The sequence below is a fragment of the Hemicordylus capensis genome, chromosome 4 (assembly GCF_027244095.1).
Source record: "Hemicordylus capensis ecotype Gifberg chromosome 4, rHemCap1.1.pri, whole genome shotgun sequence".
Taxonomy (NCBI): Eukaryota; Metazoa; Chordata; class Lepidosauria; order Squamata; family Cordylidae; genus Hemicordylus; species Hemicordylus capensis.
In genome coordinates, this window is record NC_069660.1 from 209,092,085 (window position 1) to 209,104,149 (window position 12,065).

The 12,065-nt window shown below is 45.0% G+C and overlaps 1 protein-coding gene across 6 annotated transcripts in view; it reads left to right on the plus strand.

The window, feature by feature from the left end:
- The window catches only part of LY86 (lymphocyte antigen 86), a 37,385-nt gene that overhangs the window by 11,945 nt on the left and 13,375 nt on the right, over window positions 1–12,065 (plus strand). For all 6 annotated transcript variants that reach the window (XR_008306239.1, XM_053246389.1, XM_053246388.1 and 3 more), the window contains exons 2-3: window positions 4,199–4,285; window positions 6,103–6,231. Coding sequence is in view for 5 of the 6 variants with exons in the window: in XM_053246389.1 (XP_053102364.1) it covers window positions 4,199–4,285; window positions 6,103–6,231 (216 nt within the window). In the remaining variant the exon portion in view is untranslated. The remainder of the gene's footprint in view (window positions 1–4,198; window positions 4,286–6,102; window positions 6,232–12,065) is intronic.

A 12,065-nucleotide genomic window follows, 5' to 3' on the forward strand; every position in this document is an offset into this window, starting at 1 on the left:
GGGGGGGGCGGGGGAGGAAAGGCACTTTTGTGGGGAGTGGCCCACTGCTCTCATAAACATTCATTCCAGCTTTCTCTCTCACTGCCTCACACATCAGTGGATTTATTTTTATTCATTTAATTAATTTCCATCCTACCCTTTTGACATCCCAGAGCAGATTTCCCATTGTGTGCGGCCTTCTCCATTTGGGGAAACCCTGCCTATTCTTCCTATTAGGACTGAAAAGTGTGAAAAGAATCAAGTTTGAAAAGGAAGAAAGCTGCTTTAATTTGAATTCTTCAAAGGATAACAGATTGAAGTAGGTGGGTGGAAGGAAAACTGGCAATTTAACAGTGCTGTCTGTTCTCAAGTGTGGCAGGGAAGTGAAAGGTTGCAGTGCAGTATCAGTTTCTCTTAGGAGGAAAAGGTAAACATTTTGACTGTGAAAATTCAGGATCTGCAGACATTTGCAGCCTGCAGATAGAGGGATGGATGGCTCTCCGTGAGTGATATACAGAGGAGGCAAATTGAGTTTCTTTTTTAGCCTGTGTAAAAGTTCTACATTGCTTAAATCTGAGAGAGGCCTCAGCTAGGGCTATTCCCAGAAACTGCTTTCAGAAGCATGGCTGAGCCTCTGGATTTGTGAAACCAAGAAGAGAGCTGGCTTGTTCACATGACCACCAGCAGGGTAAGAGAAGCACCCAGCTTGGGTAAGGAGAGGCAAGCGCCCTCCCAATTTTCAGCCACGTGCTTGCAAACGTTAAGGTAGGAGATGGGGAGAATGGCCATGTGGCGGGCAGATGATCTGTTCTCAACTTTTTAACGAGGTAGAAGGAAAAGCCATCCTACCCAGATGCCACTTCACACATGATCAGGTATGGAGCTATAATATGGTGGATGGGTTCCAAGAACCCAAGCCACCCAACTCCTGTGGGCCGTCTGATTTGGCCTTCCCGCTGAGCTCCAGCCAGTCCTTATTTTCCAGCCATGTTCATTGCTGGGTGTGTTTTGTTCATATTCTCCCTCAAGGGAGAACACACACATTCCGCCACAAACACGGCTGGGAAATGAGTTCTGGAGGGCCCATATGTCCCTTCCAGGGCTCTAGCCACATCCCATTGCCCATGATGGCACACATGCTGCATGCACACCCCTAAAGAACCCAGTAGAGCCAACAGGGATGAACACAGGGCCCCACTCTCCTAGCTATGCCACTGTACATGATCATTCTCCGCACCTCCTTCCTTAATATTTGCAGGCACACAACCAAATAACAGGAGTGCAACCAGCTCTCCTACCCATCCTGGGTGCTTCTTTGACCCTGCCAGCAGGCATGTGAACAAGCCTACCGGCTTTTAACATGTAGGAGAGGGCTTTTCCTTCATCACTTGAACCACCATTGCCATCCACCACAGAACAAGGAACCCACAATGACATACAAGTTAGACAATTTGACTTCCATTGTGTCTTCAATATCACCACCTATGATTTAAGAAATTAAACATGGTGCATGAGAACATAGTTGGGTGATGTCTCTGTCCCAAACAAAATCTAGCAGGATGCATTCTGGAAGCTGCTGGAGTTTTCTTGTATGATTCAAAGCACACAAACCAGCATCGACCTATGCAGGCAAAGAAAAACAACATTATAGACTGAAATAAGTCCAATTTGCCATCTTGTGCATTGTCCCCCAATTTTCACTACATCTGAAGCAAAGCACAAAATACCAGCTGCTATATATCTGTCTCCACTGCAGGCAGAAAACTAATCCACACTTCAAGGCACAACACCACACAGGTACAGCATCTCCAACTGCTCTCAGATATATGGCCGCACACAGTGAACACATTTGTAGCAAGTGTCCTTTTTCTGACCTCCCTCATGCAATGCACAAAAGAAAGCAGAACTTTCAGAACTTATAGAGAAGCTGAGGAGGAAAAGGAGAAGAGAGAACTAAGATAAAGAAAAGAGAGAAGTCAAAGCACTGCAAAATTTGCTGTACTTTATGAAAACCAGTTGACAAAATAATAAATGCCTGAACTATCTGAAAGGTCTGAAAAGTGAATTGATCCCTTCTGATGCTAAAAATACTCCATGAGATCCAAGAGCCAGCTCATCCCAGGAAAATGGCCCTGAGGTCTAGCTAGATTTTTATGCATTCATTGCAAGGAAAAATGTGAAGAATGGTGACACAAAAAAGTAGGTTACAGATCCAAAATATCCCATAAGCCACTCTTGATCCTTCATGCATATGGGGAACAAGAGAACATTCAAGCAGTAGAGTTTCTATAATAAACAGTGGTCTGGAGACTACCATTGCCCCTTGAAACACTTCTTGGTAGTCCCCTCAAAATTACAATGAAAAATTAGGAAAATGTTAAAGAGCTAGGGAAAACCTTGGAGAAAACCTTTTTAAGGTCTGGCCGTATGCTAAGGCGGCAAGCCACTTTTCAGTTTCCATTTCAAAATTGTAATGAAAAGTTGCTTGCCTCTTCAGCCTGCAAACAGCTATAACGGAAACGTCAAAGAAACAGCTGGCTCAGTACATGTTTCTCCCAAAAGTGTCCACACTGATTAATCAGATCATGGTCACAAATATAGTAGCCTTTTGAGCTTCCTTCCACACTGCAGCCAGAAGGTAAGGAACTAAGGTCAGGTAGTCCACAAAGAATAAGCAAACTAGAGTATGATCTAAAATTAAGAACTACTGATCTGGCGCAGTACCATCTGCACCCCTAGTTCTCCCTGTCATTTCCCCCTCTCCCTTCAGCCCCAGTCCATTCTCTGTCCTTTCCACACACCCTTCAGCCCCAGTCCGTTCTGCGCTTGACTTTCCTTTCCCTCCCTGCGTCCGGCATGGCCGGCGCTTTCCTTCCCCACTGGAGGGTTGGGCTGCGGGAGCTTTCCCTCCCCACCCGCCGGTGGTGCTTTCCCTCCCTGCCAGCTGGCCACTGCTGCTATTTTCCCCCCATCCCTGTCCCCCAGGCAGCCTCTCGCAAACTCTCGCAAGAGCTGCCACACATGTGATTAGCGACAGGTACGTTTAGTAGAATTACATATCGAGATTCTTCTACAGCAAGCCTGCTCAACTTAGCCCCCCCTCCAGCTGTTTTTGGACTACAACCTCCATAACCCCCAGCCACAGTGGCCAATAGCCAGGGATTATGGGAGTTGTAGGCCAACGTCTGCAGGAGAGCCAAAGTTGAGCAGCCCTGATCTACAGGATATTTAGCAGATTTGACCATCGTAACCTACACATTAGTTATGTCTCAGTTGCATTATTGCGACATGTTCTATGTGGGGCTGCCCTTGAAAAGCTTTTGAAAATGACAACTAGTTTGAAGTACTATAGCCAAATTATTGGTGGAGACCTCACAAATGTGGCTGTTTCTGTGCAAACTGCACTGGCAACTCATCTGTTAACATCTTTGGACTCCGGGTACCTTAATTATCTCACTGATGGCCACATGATTTTGCCTGACCATTGAGATTTCTCAGGGAGCCAGCTTAGTGTGGCATCACTGGCTGAAGCCTGTTTGGCAGGCATGCAGGCCAGCGTCTTCTCCGTGATGGACCCAGGCTCTGGAACTCCCTGCACAAAGGGGCTTGTAATGCTCCTTCCCTTCCAGCCTTTAAGAAAGTCCTATTTAAGAAAGCCCTATTCACCCCCAGCACAGTACTTCCAGTGACTGTAGCTGGGGTCGATCTTATGTTTCTTTTTAGAATATGAGCCCTTTGGGGACAGGGTTCCATCTTATTTGTTTGTTATTTCTCTGTGTAAACCGCCCTGAGCCATTTTTGGAAGGGCGGTATAGAAATTGAATTTTTATTTATTATTATTATTATTATTATTAATTTTTTGCAGGCCTTTGGAGTATGACTGCTGAGGGGCCTCTGTGTGGTAGCAGTGGTGGTGGTGCTGCTGCTGCCTGATAATTTTATTGTTTGTCATTTGATATGAGTTATAATATATTGTAGAAGATAATTTTATTGAATGTTAATATTGTTTGGCACATTTGAACCATCTCGGGGCCATTGGCAAAAGGCTGGATATAAATGTAAAATGACATAAATAAATGAAATGCATATTTAGTCCAAATTGACAGAATGGTACTCTCTGGATAACCTCTAACAAACTTGCCGCTGAGATCTAGTTATCACTTTCCATATGGAAACAGAACTCATTACCTATGGGCTCATGTTTTGCTTCCCCCCACAGATCCGTTGCAAGATTTTGCTTTTAGCCTTGACCGCTGTCCTGCTGCAGTAATCCACAGAATTAACATCAGATTAGCAACAATTTTAAGTAAGTATGAAGCTTATTTAATTTCAAAGGCTTTTGAAAGATAAAAATCAGAATATAAATAACAGCTAAAAACCAAACAACATACCAAACAATCCCCAAAACAGCAGTAAGGGGAAAGAGTGGCAAGGGAGAAGAGGGTGGTATCATCTGGGCTGGTGAAGTGGGTAGGCAGGCCAACAAGGGAGATGGCAAAAAAGAAAACCCAAAACCCATGATCAGAGATGGCAGCAGTGGAGGTGAGGCAGGGGTAGTAGCCCCAGGCAGGTGGGAGATGTCTGCAGCAGAAGGCAGGTTGGCTTGCCTGCACTTGCTACCTGAGGCTGTGGCCCCACCTTGCCTCATGTGGGAGCCACTCTCGAAAGGGTTCAGAGTGGGAATCAGCACTGTTGTGATGGGAAGCATCACAGGGATGCTTGTTAGAGAAGTCACATTTAAACTATCCAGTTGAAAGAGGGCCGGCCAGCCACACCTTTACTGATGCCTGATAACTGAGCAGAGGGGCACCTTTTTAAGTGATGGCTCTCTTATATTTAGCAGGGAGAGAGCAACTGGCCCTCTCCAATCCCAACACAGCATCCTTCCAGTGGCTGTGGCTGATGTGTCTCTTGTGTTTCTTTTTTGACTGTGAGCTGCTTGGAGAAAAGCAGCTTGTTCTTTGCTCGTTCTTTTTGTGACGTAAACCACTTTGGGAAGTTTTTGTTGGAAAACATAGTAATATAAGTAAATAAATAAATTATGGTGGCCAGCAATTTATATAAGGAAATGCCAACGTTTCTGACCTGCCAGGGCTGCTGTACACAAGCAAGCCAGCCCCGGTGGTGCTATGCACCACTTAAAACTGGCATGCAGTCACTTTCACAGTGATGCTTCCATTGTTTCCAACATAACAAGCACTGCGCAAGTGCCCATACACTGTTTTCCACAACTGCACTCTTGTGTAGCACTGCCAGGGTTGGTTTGCACATGCACAGACATGTCAGCCAATAAACAGCAGCAGCAGCAACAACTTCAGACCATACTAAGAGCACTCCTTTCCACAATCTTTGAGTTAATGCAACCAAAGAATCTAGGGTTGGCACCTTTGGACTCCAGGCCCTTAGAAGGACCCTCTGTTGGACCCTGAGAGCATGTCTGTGTCCATACTAGCCTTCATGTGATGGTGGCTGGGAGAACTCCCAGGATCCACTGAGGTTAGTTGGGGTTTGTAGAGGGCGGTTTGCCAGAGGCCTCCTGTAACCTGGAGCAGCCATCTGCAATTGTAGCCCCGTCTATTAAAATCTGTCCTATATCCTCATCTATTATTTTGCCAGTCAGTTAAACTATATGCTAGTACAATATTGGGATCTGGAAAGCCAGTCACATTCAGAGATGGCCTGACAAAGATTCTTATGCTAGGAACCTCGTCTCTGAAACCATGGGACTCCAGTCACGACTTACCAGGCTCCAACCATGACTCATCAGATTCAGTCCTGGCTCCAACCTTCACTTGCCAGATCCCAAGCTAGCTCTGCCCTTGAGCTGCCAGTTTCTGCCCCTGGCCCACCAAGTATTTTTGAGATCAACCCTAGATCTGTCTATGCTGACAGGAATCATCTACATCAGATCAGCCCATCTACAGTAAGCCCTGACCAGAAGCACAAGTGCACCCTCTGAATCTGGCAACTATCACTGTTCCTTGTATTTGGAAATATAAGCAGTAGAGGTGAGACACATTATGAGCAGGATCTCACTTTGTTCTTTTTAGAAAGCAAGCACGGTGACAATGTCTTGATTTCCATGTAGTTGTTCATTGGGTGCCTATTCGGTCTCCTCTACAGGAAGAAGCATCATAGAATTGTTTGTGGATGTGAGTCTCAACGTAAATGGGAAACATGTCACAGTTTACTCCAAGCAACTTTGTGAGCGAAATAATCCACAATATACCTTCTGTGGAATGAAGAAAGGAGGTAATTAATTTCTTACACACATAATGCTAGGCACTCAGCAGCTACTGGATGTAGTAAGCAGGGAAAACGTGCAGTGCCAGGTGAATACACCCTGCTGGGTCTGTTGTAACATTCTGTTTATCTGAACACAATAGGCCAGACTTCTTTCCATTTCAAAGTCTCTCTTTTGCTTAAAGCATTATGCTAGAATTCTCACAGAACCACAGAGAGGGTCTGTTTACAAAGGGGAAAGTTAGCATGTCACTGCAATCCATTGCTGAGTAAAGCAAATATTCTACAAGCAGAAAAGCCTGGATATATATTTGGAAAACATAATGCAAATTAGGAGAGAATAATGGCTCATCTGCAAATATCCTGTTGTCAATACGTATGCAAACAGTTTTGTAATCTTTATTGATACTGTAGTAGGTTACTGGTGTTGGCATCCATTATAAAATAAAAAGTGCCTCCAATGATAAACAAGTTTGCTCAGCTATACACCACAGATGGAAACCAAATAATATTCTTCAGATACAAAACTAGAAACCCGGACTCTCAACTGATTAAATACTAACTTAATACTAATAAAATCAGTATTCTAGCTTTATTCTACATCTTCTCCAGAATACGTTAAATCTAAGGTGGACACATATTGAGAAGAAATGTTCACCAGGTAAAGGTGATGAATAAAAGATCAGCTATGTTGGCTTTGTTATGGCCATATAAGACTATATTCAGTAATCCAAAAACCTTCAGTTTAAAATGAGAGTTAAGGTGCTTTACATTTTCACTTATGCTCTAAAAAAAAGGAAGTTGGCAAGTTAAGGTGCCCATCTCAACTTCCGCACCATATAAGCTGTATAGACTTTGTACAGTCTGGTATACGATGATGGCTTTAGAAATGAAGCTCCACGCGTGCACGCACACACACACACTTTGCCTTGGTCTTTCAGTTGGACATTGGGCTGGGGAGGAATGCATCCAGGCAGACATTTAACAGGTGCAGTTCCCCTAATCACATCCTAGAGATGCCCCTGATGAATTTCTGCCTGATGCATCTCTGATCTAGGCAAAGTGTGGGTGCCTGGAGCCTCATTTCTTACATCATCATATACCAGACTGTACAAAGTCTATACAGCTTATATGGAGCGGAAGTTGAGATAGGCACTTTAACTTGCCATTTCCATTCTTTTTAGAGCGTGAGTGAAAATATAAAGCAGCTTAACTCTCATTTTAAGAGGAAGGTTTTGGGATTATGAATTTCCAGGTGTTTTAAAATAGAAAATCTGATTAGACACTATGGGAAAAAGCTTACCCAAACCACAAAGTAGAACTTCCTGATGTTGAACACCAAACACTTTGTAAAACCTTCAGCTAAGATAAAGTCAGCCACCTAATGGTGCAGCGGGGAAATGCTTGACTAACAAGCAGAAGGTTGCCAGTTCTAATCCCTGCTGGTACTATATCGGGCAGCAGCGATATAGGAAGATGCTGAAAGGCATCATCTCATACTGCACGGGAGGAGGCAGTGGTAAACCCCTCCTGTATTCTACCAAAAGAAAACCACAGGGCTCTGTGGGCCCCAGGAGTCAAAATCGACTTGACAGCACACTTTACTTTAAGATAAAGTCACACCACACACACACAAACTGGCCTGGAAAAACACAAGTAAAACGAAATTAATGGATTCAGTAAGAGTGGCAGTGTGATTCCACCTCATGATTATTCAGCAGTGAATAAGGACACAACAAGAAGCAGGTAATGTGTGTTCACTTTAAATCTGTACTTCATTTTTTTCCTTTTTCTTTAAAAGCAACAATGATAATTAAAAACAACAAATGCTTAACAACCATGTCCAAAACTACAGATTATCTTCCCAGAAATTTCCCATAAACCTCACAGTTCTCCTGCTTGATTAATTTCCCTCAGAATGGTGTTACTGTATCAGCAAAATATGGTAAAAGTTGTACACGTGATGTAGCCATTCACACACACACACAGGCATACACACTGTAGATATTCACACACACACACACAGGCATACACATACAGGCACCGGCATGCGCACGTGCACGCACAACACACACACCCATCCATTCTGGCACACCCCTTGCTCTGGCTCCCGGCCCCAGCAAGCCGGCATTCCCCAATGGCTCCACCCCACCCCCCGCCCTGGGCTCAGATGACCTTCATGCATGTGCAGAAGCCATCTGAGCCCTGGGGACGGAGGCCACACATGCGTGGAGGCCATCTGAGACCTGGGGGCAGAGGCCTGGGAAACTGGCAAGGAACGCTAGCTTGCTGGGGCCAGGGCCAGGCTTGCACTGGAACAGGTGAGGGGCGCACACCAGAAGGGAGTGGCAGGCAGGAGCGGTGGCAGTGGCCAACGGGAAAGCCAGCTGCTATCTGCACATGGGGCACCTTCTGAGTGCAAGGAGCAGGGCAGCTGGAGGGGCAGAGGAGTGAGGACAAGAAGGCCACAACTACACTGGACCGCAGCCCTGAAAGGACTGAGTGGTCATTGGGCCAGAGGAGCAGGCTCAGGGAAGCTGGAGGAGCAGAGCAGTGAGTCAGCTGCCATGTTTATTGTGGGCAGCGCAGTGGGCACTGTAACCTCAAACTTGCTACTGCACAGACTCTGTTAGCACTAAAAATTATTATTATTATTATTATTTATTATTACATTTATATCCCGCTCTTCCTCCAAGGAGCCCAGAGCAGTGTACTACATACTTGAAAAATGCATTTTTCTGCCTCTTAACATCCAACTTTGAGGATCAATTGTAAAACAACAATTAATTGGGTCCCAGGGGGATATTTTAAAAAGGAATTTTTCTGGCATGCAGTCTAAAAGCTGAAACTATGCAAATGGACTACAAAATCATTTCAACAACACTTCCTCCATCTGAGAAAATGTCGCCAACCCTTCAAACCCCTGTTCAAAATAGAAAAGCTTGAAACGGCTCTACCTAAGACATTTTCCAACGAATCGTCACCAGGTTTGCAGGGGAGGTGTCTCTTGTCACCTAGTGAATGTGCGCTGATGGCCAGGCAGATTGGAGAAATGGTTTTGATTTTATAAGCAGTAGAATGTTCATGGCTTATTGTGGTTTAATGTTGAAACTACTCTCCGTCTTAACTATAATGGCACAATCATGCCAGTATAAATTGTCTCCAGATCCATACCATCCATGCCGTGGAGAGCAAGAGGGTCCTTTTCTTCCTATCCACCCATCATACCTAACCCAGCTTCAACTTTCCTGGGTTTCTAGATAGGGGTATAACCTTTGAATAGAGTCTATGAACATAAAATTTTACACAAGTAAGCTCTAAATGGCCAAGAAAATTTCCAGATTTCATCTGGCATATCAGCCATGCGTAACAACATGCCTATATGCATTGGATTTTATGCACTTGGGACGTGTTCAAATGTTATGTCCCCTGCACTGATGTCTGGGGACAGAGGTAAAGTGAGCATGCTAGGTGACAGGGGGAAATGGTAGCCCCTCTACTAGCCAATGGCCACCGAAAGGAGCACTACTGCCATTGCCACTAAGTATCATGCCTCCCTTATTTTATCTTATCCACCCACACACCAAAACAGCCCCCTCATTACAGTACCTATATATGGAGTGGCAAAATTGTAAGGGTCATTTCAGATCAGCCTTGGCAACAGTGAAGGGATGCACTTGAACCATGGTTCAAGCAGCAATTCGAGAGCAATTCGATTGCTACCACAAGACCAGGATTGCTGGTTTTGTGGTAGAAAGCAGGACTTGTCCCCTTAGCTAAGCAGAGTCCGTCCTGGTTGCATGTGAATGGGAGATTACATGTGTGAGCACTGTAAGATATTCCCCTCAGGGGATGGAGCTGCTCTGGTTCCAAGTTCCCTCCCTGGCATCTCCAAGATAAGGCTGAGAGAGATTCCTGCCAACAACCTTAGAGAAGCTGCTGCCAGTCTGTGTACACAATACTGAGCTAGATGGACCTATGGTCTGACTCAGTATATGGCAGCTTCCTATGTTCCTATGAGCCCTTGTTGGAAGCAGGCAGCAAGAACTTTAAGAACACCATGCTGACTATGTAAATGGCACCCACGCACATGGCTTCCTGCTCTAGCACTCACCTGCCCTCTGTGCATGCGCGGAGAGCATTTGCATGGTCAGGAACACCATACTGACCGTGCAAATGGCCTCCATGCACGTGCAGAAGCCAGGTGAGTGTTGGGGCCACAACAGCCACTGCATAGGATACCAGGAGGGGCACTGCTGCTTGCAACGACTTGCAGGTGCTGGTGGTACCACCAGAAAGAGCATTTTAAGGTACCTCTTGCCGCCCCACCCCCACCTCCAGTGCACGGAATAAGAGACAAATACTGCATTAGCAACCACTCATGCAAATTATGGAAGCTAGACCGATGGGAAAATTAAATTCCAAGGCTCTCTCAATTGTCTATCGAATGAAAGCAAAGACTAAAGGCACTCACAGATCTACTGGAAGGCTTTCTTATTCTGATAAAGTGCCTCGTAAGAACCTGTAGAAAACACATTAGAGAGAACTGGAGGCCATCTCAGGCCCAACACAGGCTGCTGCTTACATATTAAATCACAAAGCTGAAACCTTCTGGAGGTTTTCGTGTCCGTAACCTTAGTAAGGCAGGAACATTGTTTTCTCTAGCTGAAGTCTATAATGACATAAAACCATCGCCGATTGCATTAGAAAATATTATCTGTCTTCATAGAGATGCTGCTCCCAAATGTCAATGAATCCTTACCACAAGGTTTTGAATAGCCACTCTCTCTTCAGCAGCATAGGGAGGAGAGACGGAAGGATATCTGAATGTTGAGCATTTCTGCTGAAATGTTTATTAGCCTGTGAGTGGAGTTATGCAGAGTTTAGTGGCAAGGGAACTCCGTAGTAAACGGGTGTGGTGTGGCTTTCTCCATTTGAGGCCTCTATAGAGCCCTAGTCTATTATTATGTTGTATGTATATACAGGTCTATACACATGTACATGTTTCTATATGAATGACTGCACATGCATTCGTTTTAAAAGTGAACCTAGTTCTGGACCGCCTCAGATGCAGGCTGCAGATAGGAAGCGTGTTGCTGTATGTGTGTGTTGCACATAATGTGTGAATGACTGTACATGCATACAGATTTCTACTTACAAAAACACAGATTACATGTGCATTGAACATAATGTGTGAATAGAGCTCAGGAGTAACATAACATAGGAAGCTGCCTTCTACCAAGTCAGATCATGGGTCCATCTAGCTCAGTACTGTCTATACCGACTGGCAGCGGCTTCGCCAAGATTACACACAGGAGTGTCTCTCAGATGTATCTGGAGATGCCAGAGAGGGAACTTGGGACTTTTACATTCAAGCGTTCAGATTGCCTGATTTACTCTTTCTAGTAGCAGTCTTTCCCCTCAGTAAAGATGGCTGCTAGCTACCTTCATCCTTGGGTTATATGGACCAACATGAGCCAACATAGCAACTTGAGCTAAGCTGGTCTTGTGGTAACAAGCATACATTGTCCCCTTTGCTAAGCAGGGTCTGTCCTGGTTTGCGTATGAATGTGAGACTAGATGTGAGCACTGTACAATATTCCCCTTAGGGGATGGGGCTGCTCTGGGAAGAGCATCTGCATGCTTGCATGCAGAAGGTCCCACATTCTCTCCCTGGGATCTCCAAGATAGAACTGAGGGAGACGCCTGCCTGCAACCTTGGAGATGCTGCTGCCAATCTGTGTAGACAATACTGAGGTGGATAGACCAATGGCCTGACTCAGTGTATGGCAGCTTCCTATGCTCCTATGAGCTGTGTGTCTAACTTGAACAGATCAGCTATT